Below are 18,416 nucleotides of genomic sequence, written 5' to 3' on the forward strand. Positions count from 1 at the left end.
TCAGGACCGGCTGTCTTTGCTGTTTCAGGTCTGTTCTGACTATAGATGACTTGACACAAACTGTATGGAAGTGGCCACTATAGGTTTTGTCTCCTAAGCATTTCTGAGAGGCTGTCATCACTGGAGACATGTGGCATTTCACTATCAAATTCTCTGCCACAGTACCTTTTTTCTGTGACTGTGCTTGGTGACAGTAATCTAATCATTCCTTTTTTAGAAAGACACATTACTTCATGGTTTGTCATTTTTATTTTGTTTCATCATTTCCATGTCTTCCCTTATGCAGTAATTATTTTGGAGTCCGTTATTATTCACACAGAATGAAAGTTAAAGGTACTCTCTGAGGCTTTCTTGTGCACATCGAAGCATATTCATACAAGTGTTCTCAGCAGCCTTTGGAAGTGTCAGTCCTCACAGTCGCTTTGATGCCAGTACTACTTGCTGCCAACAGCTCGTCTTCCGTCCATCTTTCTTGTGATTTCATCCCAGATCCTCTGCTAAGCTGCAAAGGTTGTGCATGGTTTTAACTTTATTTGGTTCTGTGACATTACCAGATCAATATATTGGTCAGGTCCTTGATGTCAATGTCTTTGACTGAGGTACAATACATATTTGCATTGATATTCTTTGCATAGATGCTTTGTTTGTGAAATTTGCAAATGAGATGATTTATCATACAATTGCTCAATGTCAGCATCAACATGCATAAAACCAGGTGTTTTCTCTGAGTATGTATATTAATTTATCTATATACTACAGACATTAGTCAGTTAAAGGCAGATGTTTTACAATCTGGATGTTAGTGGTTGTCAAAATAAAAGAACAACTACGAGAAGAAATACAAACAAAACAGCTGAGATAGACTACCATGTGGCAAAAAGAAGAATGAAGGCCCAATAAAAGGAAGTCTAAGATTGATTTAAGGTTGTAAATACATTCAGTGCATACAGACGATGCAGGCCCAGATCACGCTGCTCAGAAGGACTGAGTTAGTTGAGGATTAATGAGGTAGTGCTCCACCAGTACACTGGAGTTTATTGATATATTAGCCCAGATGTTCTTCTCTGGACATTTAATGTGTGAAGCAGTGGCATCACATCAGTGGATGACTTAGCTTTTTCCTCTAAACTGGTTCAACTATTTCAAAAAAAAAAAAAAAAAAAAAAAAAACTTGAACAATAAATGATGGTGAGTTTTAGAATATTTTTAGAGGTCATTTATCTTCATTTGGTTTTGTTGAGTTCATATTTTAGGCTGATTTGAATGTCCGCTGTATTGGGTAATATAGTAAAGTTAAATTACATCAGACAAAAAGAGGACGGTGAGGAGAATTGAATGTGGTTGAGGAAAGGAGGGGAAAGAAGAGGATGTGTTTTGCCGGGGCCGCGATGCGTTAAACTCCCGGTATGCAGCTATTTGTTTAAGATGTCAGGGATGACATTTAACACTCACCAACACCAAGGCTCTCTCTTCCTCTCTATTTTTTCTCACTCTGTCTCTCCCACGCACGGATGAAAGGACTTTCAAATAGGTAGACATTTGCACAAATCCAGGGACGGACACAGGCGAGCACACTCGCGCACACTGTCAGATGGGCGAACACACCCGGACACACCCACGCACAGGGAATAGCAGAGAGGGAACGGGGAGCGAGAGAGGAACAGGAGAGGGTGAATGAATGAGAGGTCATGCCTATATATCACAATATCGGGCAGTTTGTCACCACAGTTCATAATTTAGAAACTCTATTTAATGGGCAGATTAGAAAACAGACATGCCAGGCTCATCCATCTCACTTATGCTCTGGAGCATTCTAGCAAAAGAGGTACAGTCTGGTATTTTCTCCTCCTTACCCTGCTTCATGCTCTCCTTGAACTTGATTTTCTCTTTGTTTGCTTTTCTGCTTGAAATGTCACTTTGTGTCAAGAGGTTCATACAAAGGATGAGGCCATACCTCTTCACTGGCAGTTTGTTCAAGAAGCTCTACGGTTTCACATAAACATAAAGTAGATGAGCCGGCTGTATGCTGACAAGCAGCTTTACCCATGAAGGCCAAACACAGTGTCACAGCTTAACATTACTGGTCTGCTTGTTGTAAGATTTCAAAGACATAAGACACTGGGCAACTGCAAAGAAACTTTATCAGACACCATCGCTCTCTGACAAAAGTGAAAGAGTCTTGCAGTGGAAACAAACACGGGAAGCTTCTAATCACAGTATGATCACAGTTAAATTTTATCTCACTGTCTGTAACCAAGCCCACATACGATTCAGTTAGTCAGGGTCATACGGCGACCGTTAGGATAATAATTATGATAGCAATCTGTCTTATCAATCACTGCCCTTACTCTTCAGGGCTCAATCTGTTGATCTACCATTAAATCACTCTTCTGCCCTAATTGGTCTAAATGTCAGGCTGTTAGTTGACTGGCAGGCAGCATCTGTTCTTTGATTTGTGCACAGATGGTGGGAGGAGCTGAAGGTCAGCATGGTTACTAGGTTTCCGTGGGTGAGCGTGTGCCCCTAACGCTGTGACGGTTCATCTCCGATTTGATGCCGCCAAGGGAGAGGATGGAAACCAATATGTTTCTAACAAGCTTCAAACAGAGTGGGAGAAAAAAAAAATATGAGCAATCTGTGAGGAGAGAGGGGAAGAAATGAAGACATAAAAAGCGTGATTTTGAAGATAGTCAGTCATCGCTATAAAGACGACACATGCAAGACTTGCAAAGTTGAATGTGGGTATTTTTCAGCCTTGAATGTGGTGTGACAGTTATCAACTTTTTTAGTTTTCCAAAGAAAATGTGGTTGCCAAAAACCACAAAGCCGCTCATGCCTGAATTCCCGAGGGAGCCTCCCACAAACGGTGGTCACAAGCTAAAGCTTCCTAACAGAAACATGCACGTTTCCAAATAAATCCCACAAAGCCACACACAAAAGGAAACCACATCGTCTACATCTTACTGTCCATCTCCAAACACATAAACGTTGTTTTAAAGCAGTGAAATATTATGGCTCTGTGGAGATACAATGGAAAGTCTTCAGAATATGGAATATCAGCATTGAAGCAGTGAATGAAAAAAAAAAAGAAAGAAAGAAAGAAATGTCACCATGGATGTCACAATTTATTCTGCATCCAGATGGGTTTACATTTGGCAAAAACAAGGATGCTTCATAGCCGAGCTGCAGCCAAGGAACATGAGGCCAGATGGTGCAAACACTGTTCCCTTTATGCATCATATCCACTTCAACTTATAAGTCTGCACACAAATAATTCTCCAAACAACTAGATTAAACCAAACATCTTCCCTCAAAGTCCTTAAGGTAGATTCCCGTTTGTTTTGTGCTCTTGTAAGCTGAGTGCCACCCTCGAAACGCAGTCCAGTATGATATTACGCACGCTGTAGTGCTAATCAAAAGAGAAGTGGTGCCTGCACTTCTTGCTGTGAAAAAAAGGAAGAAAAAAAAGAAAATCAGGAATATTGACCAAAATGGATGCAGACATGCCAACATTTCACATTTGATGATAAGTTCTGTTTACTGACAAATCTCAGTCAGTCTCACACGTGTGGCGGTGGCAGAATGGTGAACTATGAAGCACGATGCTGAGAATCTCCAGGTTCCTGGGTGTTTTGCTGGATTTAAACTTGGACAGAACACTGCTGACCAAGTGCTACTTTACCAATCCATTCTGCAGAGACATACTTTGACTTCTGACTTGCTCCTTTGTGGAGACACTGGTGCAGGAAATTAAGCCGAGATGGCCTCAAAGCTTCACTAGGAGCCCTTGAAGATCAGAGTACTGAGTGGATCTCACAGTCAACGCTTATCTTCAGCGTCACCTGACCTCAACCCCAATAAACAATGATCGGGACACTTGAGACCGACATGAATAACAACTCGATAAATTTGTTTGATCACTGTCAGCTGTGATGCCTTAATGTAGGTTTTTTTGGGGAGGTTCAGGCCAATTAGAGGTTATATGAACACTCCCATCCAGCTATACTTAGAATTTCTATAAACTATACTCTTCATTCAAGCAAAGTGTGAGAATCTATCGTGCGGTTGTAAACATCAGAGGGCCATCACACCTACACAAACACTTGCAATCGAATGGCCCAACAAGATTTTCTTTGATTTAGAGCCGGACATCGGATTACCAGGACAAAGCCCACACAATGCAGGAATGATTATTGCAAACTCCACACTGAAAAGCATCAAATGCATCAAATTAAATCAGGGTCTTTTGACTGTTACAGACTCTACTGACCACTACTTCACTGGCAAATATCCATTTCTGCACTTCTTTTTTATTTAATGCAATTGTTGTTAGTTCCTTTAAACCATAATTACAGTTGTTGCTTGCTCTAAGTCTCCCTCTCTTGTTAAATTGCTTTCATGGTGATCATCAGGACATAGTCTTGTGGTTTAGATCTGCAAGGAACAGTCCGTTGTGTGGTTTTAGTTTAAATCTCGGTGCATTTTATAAGGCAGCCTATACATGATGTCCATTATAACATACAATCATGTGTAAGGCCCGATGTTTTTCCTTATTGTCTCTGGGTTGCATCCAGAGGCCAAGTTTGCTTCTGTTGACAGTCCCACGGATTGCATTAGTTCGGCAGATCTTATGGCGTTCCCTGTGAGATCAGATTCGTATGCATCCCCAACCACTTAACGCATCCTGGCATAACTGGATGGTGAAAGTGACATTGAGACCGCAAAGTGAAATTGCATCCTCGGTGCATTCAGGCAGCGTGACACACAGTGCAGCTGCAGGTGAAACTCAATGAATGCCAGGCGACTGCTCAGATCGGAGGGCAATTTGTTACAAATAACTTCAGGGGGGGGGAAATCATCTGTGTGTACACGTTCAACAGTCCCAACCTTTGTCTCTGTGGTCACTCGTGGCAGGTAAACGGAGGTATGTAATGTATGTAAGAAGTGATGAGGGAGAAAGAAAGGAAGCAATATATATTCAGCTTCAGAGTATGTTGGGGGCTAGAGGCTGATGGATGGGTGGGTGGATGCAGATAAGAGAGCAAAAAGGATGGATGGATACAGCCTGAAGACTGAGGAGAGGAGAGGATGATGTAGATGGCCCATAATCCTTAGAGGCTGACAGCACACTGGGTCGTCTGTGATTGAAGCCTCTCTCTCTCTCTCTCTCTCTCTCTCTCTCTCTCTCTCTCTCTCTCTCTCTCTCTCTCTCTCTCTCTCTCTATCCATGTGTGTGTGTGTGTGTGTGTGTGTGTGTGTGTGTGTGTGTGTGCGTGTGTGCGTGCCACGTGTGTATGAATCTGATGTTGATAGTGATCTGCCTGTCAATGTGATGCGAGGAGGGGGACAGAGTTATGGGACAGAAGCAAGGAAAGTGACGAGAAAAACGGAAAGTGGAAAGGAGAGGCCAGAAAAGCCATTAAACATAAAATCAATCAGCAGGAAAAAGAAAGAGGGTGTGAGAGAGAGAGAGAGAGAGATGGAGAGTGTAATGCAAGGAGAGTAAGATCTTAAAGAAAGACACAGCAAGACAGAGAAGGATAAGGAAGGAATCCTCAGATGACTGTGATATTGATGACAGCACAGTGGGAAGACAGAATGAACGGATGGGGAAGAGAGAGAGAGAGAGAGAGAGAGAGAGAGAGAGAGAGAGAGAGAGAGAGAGAGAGAGAGAGAGAGAGAGACTGGATGAGGAGGCTAAGAAGGAGTGATCAAAGCACTCCGGGCCATGAGAGAGAAGGCGCTGAGGAGAGTGAGAAGGGGAGGAAGGAGAGGTGAGAATGGATGAGGAGGAGTGAGGGGGGGAATGGAGGGAGAACTGCAAATTAGAAAAAATAATGAGAGGAGGAGAGAGGGAAATTGACTGCTTTACTTAAAGAAATATATCTCAATGAAGTAAAGGGGAAAGCAACAGAGACCATTTGGGGGAAAAATGGTAGTAGTGTTACAGAGAAAAAAACCCAGAAGGACAGGGAGGGACGGATAGGCAAAGAAAAGTGCAACACCAGCCCATTGATGCGATAAGAAATGACGGCAGCATGGCCAGCTCTGCCTCCTGCCACCCCCCTCCACCCTTGCACACTGCATCACACCCAGACGGTTACATGCAGCCCCCACCTTCCACACACACTTTCCCACCTCCTGTGGGTCAGTGCACTGGGGCACGAGTATGAGTTCAGCCTCCCCAGGTTGCCGTCTGAAAGGAAAGTAGAGAACAGAGCAGCTGTGCCGCCTAAAAGCAGAACTGCACCTATAGATGTGCTCAGCTTCGGCCTCGCAGCGGGAGCCGCATGGGAAGCACTTATCTGAATCAAGGCTCTTCTCTTTATGCTTAATCAAATCTTAAAGATTTAATTTGTGACATGCCACATTCATTATACAGCATCTCGTATTTTATTGAATGAATTTTAGACAGAGTAGTTCTACATTGAAGGCAAACGTTTAAGCCTCCGTTCACGGATAATCTAAGAACTGAACTCAGCAGTGAATTTGCCAGAGACATACGTCATTGTATGTCACGGACAAACATGATTAACATGAGCAAAATAACAACATGAGGAAAAATGAGGAAAAAGACAACATGCATTAGCACTCTGTCCTCACAGCAAGAATACATGTTTATAGGGCAGTATTTCAAAATGCAACTTTTTGAAAATGGTTCCCAAGGCAGAACTATTTGAAACTGCCCCAACTCTGTCTCCATGGAAACTGGAGAAAACACAACTTTTCTGAAACACTGAATCCCTAATATAATTAATGAATGCACATGCACATGGAGTAGTGGTGGCCAACAGGTCAGAGCAGCAGGGTTACTTCTGGAATATCAGAGTTTAAATCCCAGTGATGGTGGCATGAGGAAGGAACCCTGTTGGAACGCGTTACAGGTTAAACAAGTTAGAAATGCAGATCGCGCTCCGCTTCTGAACCTCGTGAGAGAGCTGCTGAACGATGACCATCATTTGCTTCATTTATGGTCATGAGCTGAATCTTGTGCATGCAAATGCACAAACGGAATGATACAACTGAACGACACAAATCAATCTTTTTCAAAATATAAAGACAGAACAGAAACACCGAGAGCAAAGGAATTATGCATAAATAGATAGATGGAGAGATAGATAAAAAAAATTGCACAGTAATTGAGAGTGTACCTTAACATGATTGGTAACTAATTTTTTTTAATAATTTCTCTCAGTCAGTTATGAAATAACTTAATAATCAGCAGTGTTTCTGTTGTATCCCTTTTTCTATGTGTGCGTCGGTGGAAGCCGCAGTGACCTTAGTGCTCCTTTGTAGTCAAGCTGCGATTGAATTAAATGCTTATTGGATTTAAAGATTTCTGCTTAAAGCTGATGAGACTTGTATGTAATTAAATTCCCTTTTACATCTCAGTTCATGTCGTGTGGTTTCTTCACAAAAAGTTGAAGCTGAAATTCCCCCACACATAAAAAGAAAAAGTGTATTTCCACAGTCGCTGTTTTAATGGTTGCATATTCATTGTGCAATGCAGCTGAGACAGACAGGGCCGATATGGTTCCAGAAAACGATGTCAGGTAGGCGCAGTAATATTTAACACTGTCACAAAGATGTGTCAGCGTGATTGATGGCGCAGGGGCAAAGCGGTACCTGGAATTAGCAGGTGCAACATGGAGATCCGTGTCAAGTCTGCCATGCAACCATTTAACAGAAGGTGCTATAGGAAACCCTCCCCGTCCCTCCATCCCCTCCTCCAAATGTCTCTTTTTATTAGAGCAGCTGCTGCTGAAGCGGCGGCGGTGCAGCCTTGCCTCCATTCGGTGACACACAACAGAATTAGCTAGAATGCTAATTGCCTCATGTGTCAGCCGAACGATCACATGCAGTCATTACATGGATTTTCAGGTTTGCTGTGGTTGATTCAAGTTCAAGTCAAGACTTTCATGCAAACATGATGCTGATTAACTTATGCTGAACATTAAATCTATCCATCTATTTAGCTGTTTGTTTTTTTGTTTGTTTGTTTTTTTGTTTTTTTTTTTACCAAGGTCACACAAAGACAGCAGTCCTTTCTTTTTGAAAGGCATTTTTTGAGGCTGTTGTTTGTTTTTGTAGCAAAGTAGCTCATTTGTGGAGAGCTGCTGCCTCTTTTTATCATATAGTGTTGGGATGCTTTTTTTTTTTTTTTTTTTTTTTACTCTGAACACTGACAGCAAGCAATTGTGTTCCTCAGTTTCAGAGTCACTTTAATCTGCCTCAATCCTGCATTTTGAAGAACTTGATATGGGCCCACGTCCTTGCAAATAAAGTAACTTATAGCTCCAGTTATTGCCTTTGACCGGGTGCAGTTATCAGCTAATGCACTCCGAAAGTAGCTGCTAACACTTGTGCTGTTGTTAGCTGGCTCAACCTGACCGCACACACATCGAGCTTCACTGCAACCGCCAATGTCTTCTATTTTTTGTCTCTTTCTGTCTTTCTTGAACTAATTAGTGTGCATGTACACACAAACGCACAAAGATTACATACATATGTACATACATGTAATTTCAACAAAAGCACAGTTTTTCCTTTAAATCATTTTTTTTTTTTTAACTTCATGTTCAATTATTTTATTAAGTCGCTACACATCGTTTGCACCTTGGTGCTTTTCCACCTGTCTGTCAACTGTCACCGGCACATCAGTAAGCTAGAGGGTGTGTGTGTGTGTGTGTGTGTGTGTGTGTGTGTGTGTGTGTGTCTGTGTGTCTGTGTGTGTGTGTGAAAGTGTATGTCCATCATTGCTTGCAGACGACCTGCTGTTGTCATGATAAACCTGTGACAGCTGTCATCCTGCGAGCAGCACTCCCTGCTCTCTCCTGCAGTGTGGACACACACACACACACACACACACACACACACACACACACACACACACACACACACACACACACACACACACACACACACACACACACATTTTTGTGCACATGCACACACACTCATGCAGTCCACTGCATCAGTGCTCTCTTGCAAATGAGACGGGGTCACTGCAGGTCTCGGTTCAGGGTGTTAGGTCATTTACACAAATCTTCTCACCTGTCGAGCTCTGGAAGGTCTGTCTGTCTGTCTGTCTGTCTGTCTGTCTGTCTGTCTGTAAAATACAATGAAAAATAAAAATGTGTTTAGACATATAAATTGGTTTTGAGTTAATAAGGTCTTTCTGTACGATGTCAGTAAATCTCCACCTGTAGTTTTGGACAATGCACAACTTACTTTTTTGGTTCGGCAGAGTTTCTAATGTGACAGAAACGTGTATTGTTCCTAAATTTACTTTCTGATCAACTGATAAAGGCTCAGTCTATCCTCAACTTTCATTTCAAACCACGTGTTTTTGTTTCATTCTGTTGTTTCTGTTCCCTGTTTGGTATACTTTGTATGGACCTTCACCTCTTTGAGTCTAATTCTCTATTTTTACCTTCATTTTTCGTTTATTTGTATCTTCCAATTGATTTCTGTTTCCCCCCTGTCGGCCTCTGTGTATTTCCTGTCTCTACTCAGCGTTCTGTCCGATTCCCAATATATTTTGTTCCTGTTTCTGTTCATTTCAAACGGTTGTCATCTGTTGGTAGATGTGAGTCTGGGACCACAGTTATTCTCGCCGCCCCCTCCTGTGGGTGGAGTCTGGCTTGGTCACTACTTTATCTCTGTCGCGTGCACATGCATCCCCCGGGGCATCGCCCGGCCTGGACGAGCCTGGAGGATGTGCATGTGCACCTGACAGTGCCTGCCTGCACTCTTATAAAAGATGTGTCTTTTTCAAGTTATCAGTGAGTGCAGTTTAAAGACAACACACTACTGCCGTTTCTCTGTCTGCTCTAAATACTGACAGCATCAACGAGTGTGTTGTGGAGTGACACAAATTGCGTGTCATCCAAAATTGCACTTACTGTTCTGTTGGGAAACGCATGTCTGTTATAAGAGTGTGTTACATACAGTAATTCCTTCTTCTATGTATAACTATAAATTATACAGGTATAATTTATACCACGTTTACAGCTGGACTTGTACGCTCTCGGAAAAAAAAAAAAAAAAAAGGTTCGACATTGTATCTTTCATCACTGGGGCACTGGCTGAATTCAATTTGCGTCTTTAAAGATGCAGTTTTTTTGTGCAAATTGGATTTCTTTTCTCTTTTTTTTTAAGAAAATGTTGATATAATTATAGACCTCAGTAGAATTGTAATAAAGCAACTATTGAGCACAGCTTTTAAAATAACTTCCCACAGTCATCGTCCCAGTGAAATGAAAAGGTCCAATGTAGTTGTGTTTTTTTTTTTCTCAGTGAGTGTATTTGTATAAATTATATGTGTATAATTTATGCCGTGTGCACAGCGCAATCCATGTGTCTTTATCTGTTATATAGAGTAATCAGCACCACTGTCAATTACGTGAGGATATCAATCAGATGTGATTTCCAGTAACAGAAAGAAGCAGTCAAATCTACTATCACACCCACGCTACATGTTGCAAGAGCAAACAAGAGGTTCATTGGCGAGACCTATTCCATACTTCAGCCAATTGGGAATCAATCAAATCGATAATCCCTAGGTAGTGATTGGAGGAGACGAGAGCGGAGAAAACTGAATTTGCCATTGGAGGAGAGGACAGCAGCTCTGAGTGTGACAGGAACTGCAGCCGAACCCGTAACCGGCTCAAAGAAAGCAGCGTCACGCTGGTGAATGTGTTGCCTTAAAGGCAGACGGCTCCAGTATATGAGCTTAAGGGCTGCTCAGATACACACTGCACATGCAAGGAGTATTTTTAATATCTACTCCATATATGAAATGTGACCTGAGAACTCCATATTTTCGCAATATGGTTTGCTAATATGGCCTGACCTCTTATGTGTCATGAGAAAGTCATCCATCTCTAACACTCACAACACGAAATAACACTCAGAGAGAAAAGAGCCTTTGTGTAATACTAAAACGATCTCAAACAAGAAAAGATCTCCTGCAAGAGGGAGAGAATTGGGTTTTTTTGGGCTGTCTGACATGTAATCTGCTTGAGTGTTTGAGAAATGATGTCAGGTATATTAAAATTTAAATATTTAATCGCTAATTTGGTGGATGATTAAAATCTATTGACTCACCCAATTTCTTATAGCTCTGAAAATTCAATCCCAGAGCGAGACATTTTATTTTTAAAAGTCCGCCCCTCGGTCCCTCCTCCTCTCCCTAACCCAGGTTTTCTATTTGTCACTCTGATTTGATTGACAGCTGAGGACACATGTGGGGGCACTGTGAGGGGCGGCAGTGGGGTGGTGACCAGTCCCGGTTACCCCGGCAACTATGGTAACCAAGCCGACTGTACTTGGATCCTATTGGCCGAACCCGGAGACACCATCTCTGTCATCTTTACAGACTTTCAGACAGAGGAAAAGTACGATTACCTGGAAGTGGAGGGCTCTGAACCGCCAACCATTTGGTGAGTCACGTTTCTTTCAGCATCTTACATGTGCGTGTGTGCGCGTGTTTTTGTTGTTGTTATTGTGTTGAAATGGTGAAACTGTCTGCTTCCTCCCGTATGCGGTGGAGAAATGAATGACAGCTCAGGGTTCAGTGTGCAGGGCACGTCTCCGACTGCAAGAGGCAAGCAGCTAGATCAACGGTGAAGACTGATTATAAGTAAATACAATTCTACATAATTCACACCGGTAATAAGGTTTAGCAATATATCTTGATTGACTAAGAAAACATGTTATTCTTCGCTACGAATGGCGTAGCCAGTGAGATACCTCGCAGCAGAGCATCTCAGGTCCGACTGTCTGCAGCAGGAAGTGATTTGCTGTGTCGAACACCAGAGGTGTCACGGTGAAAGAGACCCGCTGAGCGAGATGTGTAGCTTTCAAACATATAGCAAGACCACTGGTTTTAATCCATACTGTAAAAGAAATGGAGGGGGACCAAAGAAACAGCAGGGTGAGCGATTTGATTGGCGTTGTGGATCTGACATTTTCAAAAAAAGCCATAGTAGTCACGTAGTCACTGGGTTTATTGTACAATTTAACCGACACTTGGAGTACAATAATAAAATGTTAGAATGGGTGATAAAAATAAGTTAGAACTTCAGCGAGAATGGGCAATAAAAAGAAAAACATTATCACAGATATAAAACAGTGTTTTATCTCTCGTTCTGGAGGTATAGCACATTTTCTGGAAGGAATGAATAAATAAACTCTTGAAGTACGGCTGTTTGTGTGTGTCATGTACAGTCTGTCTGCATTTGTCTCGTATATCACAGGAGAATTACCCTGTGCTCGGTGCTGGCTCGACTTTTTACAGCCCTGCATGTGTTTGCAGATGGTTCCCTCATAACAATATTTTATCGCATTGGCTGCTGATCGATTGTTGCTAAATTAGGGTATTGATCAACCACTGCTGTTGCTGTTACCAATCTGAATCTAATCATGGTCAGGGATATTAGTTTGTGTGCATGTGTAATTGATTTGGAAGTAATCATGGCCAGGTAACTCCCAGGGAAAGTGTTGGTGTGTTTTCTTGTGCACACGCTGCCCTGCTCTGTCTTGAGGATTTTGTGTTGCATTCCAAATTAAAGCAAAGGTTGCAGAAAATTATGTGTGATAATCATTTGAAAAACAGGCACGTATCATCAATATTGCGTGTCCTATTTTATGAATATGGCTAAAATTAATGCGGAATGACAATGAGAGGACAGCGTCCATCGTTATTTTTGAGCTATAGTCTAGCATTACTGCGAGTGCTTTAGCAATGTAACATCAGCTTGAAACACATGCAAAAAAAAGAAAGTCAACCACAAGTAAGTTCACTGTCATTAATCTTTTCAGCTAAAAGATAAATTACTTTCCTGTTTGGTTGTTTATGGCACTTGCCTTCATGCGTTCAGTCTGTGCAGAAGCCACAGTTTCCAAATGAAAGCAATATTTAAATTTCTGAACGTGATTATTGGATTTTCTAGATGCACAAGGCCTCCCCGCCTGTATCAGGCTTTGATTTTCAGCTGGGGGCAAATTCAAACCCGTACTGCCATGAAAAACTGCCTTCTTATGAGAATTTACGACCGATATTTATTGCTCAGAGTTAGATTGTTGGCCTTTGGGGGGAAATGTGGTGTGTTGGCGGGTCGCGTGTGATTTAGCCTGACTGGTGCCTCGGCTCTGACAAAGTATTACTGTTTAGTTATTTACTTGCTGAATTAAGTCTGGAGTTGTGTCCAGCATGCTCAGGTCACTTTGTTGACGCTCAAATATCAGGGGTCTCGTCCATCAGCCGGGACAATGCTCCGGCCGTGGTTTTTTCAGATGTGCAGCCTGGAGCCAGACTTGTCCCGACTTGACCTGCTGCTGTCGATAACTGCAAGAGCTGAAGTGACCCCATTACAAGAACACCTCTCTCCGTGATAATTTACAACTTGTGGCCGGCTAATGGCTTCAGGGACATCACATGAAAAATAGATTTGTAAATTAATACATTTGTCAGGATATCATGTGGATGTGTGCTGGGAAAAATTCCAATGACAAGACAAAGATCTCTAGGGAAGTGCATAGTTTCATGACTCCTCAGGTTAGGAATGATGTTTCTTGCTGCAGGCTATAGAAGAATATCGATAGGATAATGTTTGTTTTGCTTTGCATTAAAACATGTGAAATGATCATTATAGGGGATCTGAGGAAATGCATGTGAGGATTCCGTGAATGAAAAAGAAAATGCATCTCTTATTGTTTCTCAAATGCAAAAGCATGTTTCTCTTTGCTATTTCTGCATAGAAGCACCACATTATTTACCTTCCGTTGAGGCCAAATTGCCACCTGACGTCACTTTGGCTTCAGTAACTTATCATGAACCTGCTGGAGAGCAGAGGTAGATAACCCCTGCATAAATCTGCGACGCCAATTAGTAACTCGTCATCCTTGAAACCGTAAACCGCCTTTGTCGAACAGCAATTCGTTGCTTCTTCCGTGGCTCTGGAAGGAGGTGAAAGTGGTTGCAAATCAAATGGAATTGATTTTCTAGTTAGCTTCAATTTAGGGAATGGAGACCACTCACATTCGTTTATTTTTGTGGTTGTGAACGTGTCCTTCTCTGTGCCTAACTATCTTGTGCTTGATTGCATGTAAAAGCGTTCATAATTAAGTGTAGATTTGTGGGTTGTGGGTTGGATTTGTCACGTGGGTCGACGATTATTTAATGAGAAACGTTTGCCTTTCTCTCTCTACAGTACCGTCTGTCCTCTTGAAGGCTCCTGGAGTTTGATATTGACAAAAATAAATCACTCTGTAAACAAACAGTTTACATTCGCCAACTTTGTACACAACCTTTATTTATCTCATCTTATCAGAGTGATGACGGCTTTTGAAAGCTGAGACACATTGAAATGATATTAAAGTGTAACAAGGAGACAGATTACTGTGATTCATGACCTTTCATGAAGACACACTTCACAGTCAGTTATTAACCTAACAAACACCTTTGGATTGTTAAAGAAATCCAGATTACCAAAGCAAAAAATAAATAAATAAATAAAATAGACACTGAGAACATGCAGACTGTATTTAGAAAAGCCAGATACCTTGAATTGAACCACAGTGAATAAATTGCAGCTTTTTATCATCTTTGTAATATGTTTCCTACACTAGACAGTTTGTCAAAAGCTGACCTCATTTGACAAGATCACATATTAAACTTCAGAAGAAGAAGTAGGTATTGAAGGAGGAAGGATCACCTCTTTTGAGCTAAGCTTGATGGGAAGCTTCCACCACAGTGAATGCCATTTTTCCTGTTAGTGCTCAGCAGACAGAAAGCCAAGCCAGCTGTTTCTGGTTAAATTGACAGGAGCCTGTTGACAGTTTTCTTCTCCTCTGAAAATAATGTTTTCCAGAGGCCTATTCTAGGCGGCACATGCACAGCGAAAACCTCGGCCAGATGCTGTGTGCAAACAAAAACAACAATGAAAGAGAAAGACACCTGACTGCATCTGCTTTTATTGCATATTTAGAAAGAAATTCACACCAGTGACAACCGTTTTATAGGTTTTGTCGCTTTTTCATGGGGCTTTTTTTTTATCACTCTCTTGGGTCACTCAAATATCAGTTGTAGGAAAATTGTTTTAGTAACTGTCACTCAAAGCAGATAGCAGCCCTTTTAGAGCTTATCTGTTTCTTTTTTACCACTGACAAAAAAATAAAAGGCATTCATGTCAGTGGAGCAGACAAATGATGTGGTGTGAATACTTTCCTGATGCCTATGAATTTATGTGTGCCATGTTTTTATTACTCTGTCCTGAATCTCACAACATTTCAAAAAAACTTTGGACCAGGTTTACTAAAATGATTGTAGGTGTGTAACTACATAAGAATAAGTGGCATCACACACAAACACGGGTGTTCAACGGGTTGGTTTCCATTTAATACGTAGTCCAGTTGAAGTTGTGTTTATCGTAACAGATACACCTTCTCACACCTAAAAACAAGACAGTAAGATGGATAAACATTCGGAAGCTGAATTAGAAACGATTTGCTGGTTAATCAGTGTCCCTGAGAAGTCGACTCACTGAAATCACCACGTCAAATGAGATCTTTATTTGTTGTTAACACAGTAAAGACCCAAACATTAAGATTTCAGAGGAAGCTTACTTTTAAGAGAAGTTCAAACCCAATAATATCCCCCTGGGAATGTATCCATAGCATTGTCATTTTACATCTAAACTGAAAGAAAATGAATGAAAACTGGCGTGAACTGCGCTTTTTCTTTAACCACTTGGCATGTAGCAGTATAAGACATTCCGCCACTCCCTGGCCGCAGTGAAACCAGTGACCCTTTCGATGCAGAATAGCCTATTAAAAAAAAAAAAAAAAAGAAAGGAAAAAAAAAAACCTGTGTTTCTGGATTCCTCAAAAATTGCCTCACCGCACAAAGTGCTAATACACTAATTTAAACTGGCAATTTGGGGAAGAAGCTAACGGCTTTAAATGCTAATTTCCAATGGCAATTAGCAGAGAAAGCTAATGGCTGATTTTCCAAATGTGTTAGTCTGTGGGAGAATTTGTTATGTGTTTATCAGTCGCTGCAGTCGCTGTCAACAGCCATTTCACACTCACACAGTCAGTGACACAGAGAGCCGGATCCCGCGTTCGTGTTGTTCACACACGGGCAGACACACCCACTGTCGCGCCCTGCGCGCGTGCGCAAACGTGCACGCTCCCGGAGTGTCTCCTCTCATGCAGACATGTCTGATCAGTATGCGAAGGGCGGCGCTCATGCCTGCGGGAGAAGTGCATTGGTGTGAACTAGACGCCTGTAATTCTCGCGTAGCACTGTACACACACTACATGCACACACGTGCACATCCACACACACAAAGACTTAAAGTTTGTTTCAGAATCATTTGTCCTCGAAACCAAGTTTAGCATTTAGAGTCACTGCATCTGTCTATCTACCTATGTGTCTATCTGTATGTCGATCTCTTTCTTTTGGAATCTTTCCACACAGCTGCAAGAAACAGCTCAGAGTTTAGCTGTTAGTTTCACCGACTTGACAGCCCATCACAAAACTCATGGTAATGGCGGACCAGGCTATTCAAAGTCTGTCATTTACCAATCTCTTGCTTGTCTAGGAATTGTTTTTTTAGGAGGCTTAAACATTAATTTTGTCAGGTTGGAGATGGAGTCGAAGGCTTGTCGCCAAGCGCCCGGAGTCATATCACTGGAGGCGGGTTGGTTTAGCCGACAGTTAATGCTACCCTGACACCACAGCGGAACACACGCAGACACACACACACACACACACACACACACACACACACACACACACACACACACACACACACATACACACACACACACTCTCTAAAATGTACAAGACTGTTCCTCCCATTTACATAGCATACATGCATATGAAAACTCTAAAATCACATGTTTGCTGTTCTCCGTCTGTTCACCCTCATTTCAGTGGCGTTTCAGTGGATAAAAAGTGTATGCAACAAATATTTTTTGGATGATTGGTGGACAAAAATAATTCCCTCCTCCCACATCCATCCATCCTCCCCCATTGTGGTAGTGTTGTGAGGCCTGTGATGGAAGCCAGCTCATCACATCTGGTGCTGCAGCACATAAAGCACAAAAGCAAACATGCAACAATACAGCTGCAAGACAATACCGAATTATTAGGAATATTCTTGAGTGTTGGCCAAATCAAACCTGAAATCGTATTATTTTAGTTTGTTTCATTTACTGAATGCTTTATATTTTCATGCACTGTAATTTGTTTCTCCAAATCATTTGAATAATCAAAGAAAGATAATTGTTTTCACAGTTTTCTTATACACTAAGCATTTTCTACATTTTATTCATGACTTTGGTCAACTGGTGTTCATTCAAGGAAGAATCACAACAGCTGATATTAAACAGATAATTTATTAATTCAAATATAAAGTCCCACTCTTAAATTAAGAATAAATACAAATAGGCACACAACTGTAATGAAATAGGCCACTCCATATAAACTAACATGAGATGATAGAAAAATGACCTGGACAACAAAATAAGACGGTGGTGTTATGATTTACTGTGTTTTTGAATGTCATGCCTTCGAGACTTATCAGCTGAAATAATAAAGTGGATTAAATCACTGGATGAATGACTTTTTCAAACAGCCTGTGTGTGTTCATGGCATAATTTGTTTTTAACTACTCTGGTGCGACTGCTTTGGGCTTTCAGTGGTGATTAGAAAGTCTTGATAGTCATTAAATTGATTCTGTGAATGTGAGTTTCTTCACTCGCTTCTTAGATTTTGTGCTGTACCTTTTGATAGTACGATTATGCCGTAGTCTAAAACAATGACAGTAGCTCGTTTTCCATCTATGACACATATGTTGATCAAACTTATTTCATTTAATGAAGTGAGACACATCAGTACTTTATGACTGGAACAAGTCCTGCTTCATCCCAGAGATATAAACCCAACTCCTCCAGCATCATCAATCAACATTTACTCCTTGTGTACAACGCTGGGATTGGTCCTTTCTTTTGCTTGGCTCAGCTCTTGTATTGTTCTCTGTTTTTAGTGTGTATAAATATCAGAACACCTCGCATGTTTTGGAGTGAGCGTGCAGGAAAAATCTGCTCCGCTCAGAGCATTAGCATTTGTTTGAGCGATGGAACAGGAGCTGTGTGCACAAGACAAAGATGTGTGGGTAACTGTGTGTGTATGTGCGACTCTGTATTTGTGTGTGCGCGCGCGCGCACGTGCGTGTGCGTGAGTGATGTTATGCTTGCCGAGTGCTAATCAATGCTGCTGGCAGAGAGGATGCTGGGATAGTGGCACCATCCCGAATCGGAAATGGAGCTGTGACCTTGAACACAAACACACACCTTTTCTGCTACTCTCACACACACACACACACACACACACACACACACAC

General features: G+C 41.6%; 1 protein-coding gene across 2 annotated transcripts in view; it reads left to right on the forward strand.

Annotated features, from left to right (window-relative positions):
* The window catches only part of csmd3b (CUB and Sushi multiple domains 3b), a 337,669-nt gene that overhangs the window by 162,475 nt on the left and 156,778 nt on the right, over positions 1–18,416 (forward strand). For both annotated transcript variants that reach the window (XM_030120514.1, XM_030120513.1), the window contains exon 7: positions 11,237–11,444. In XM_030120514.1, coding sequence (XP_029976374.1) covers positions 11,237–11,444 — 208 coding nt within the window. The remainder of the gene's footprint in view (positions 1–11,236; positions 11,445–18,416) is intronic.

Source organism: Salarias fasciatus, chromosome 22 (assembly GCF_902148845.1).
Source record: "Salarias fasciatus chromosome 22, fSalaFa1.1, whole genome shotgun sequence".
Classification (NCBI taxonomy): Eukaryota; Metazoa; Chordata; class Actinopteri; order Blenniiformes; family Blenniidae; genus Salarias; species Salarias fasciatus.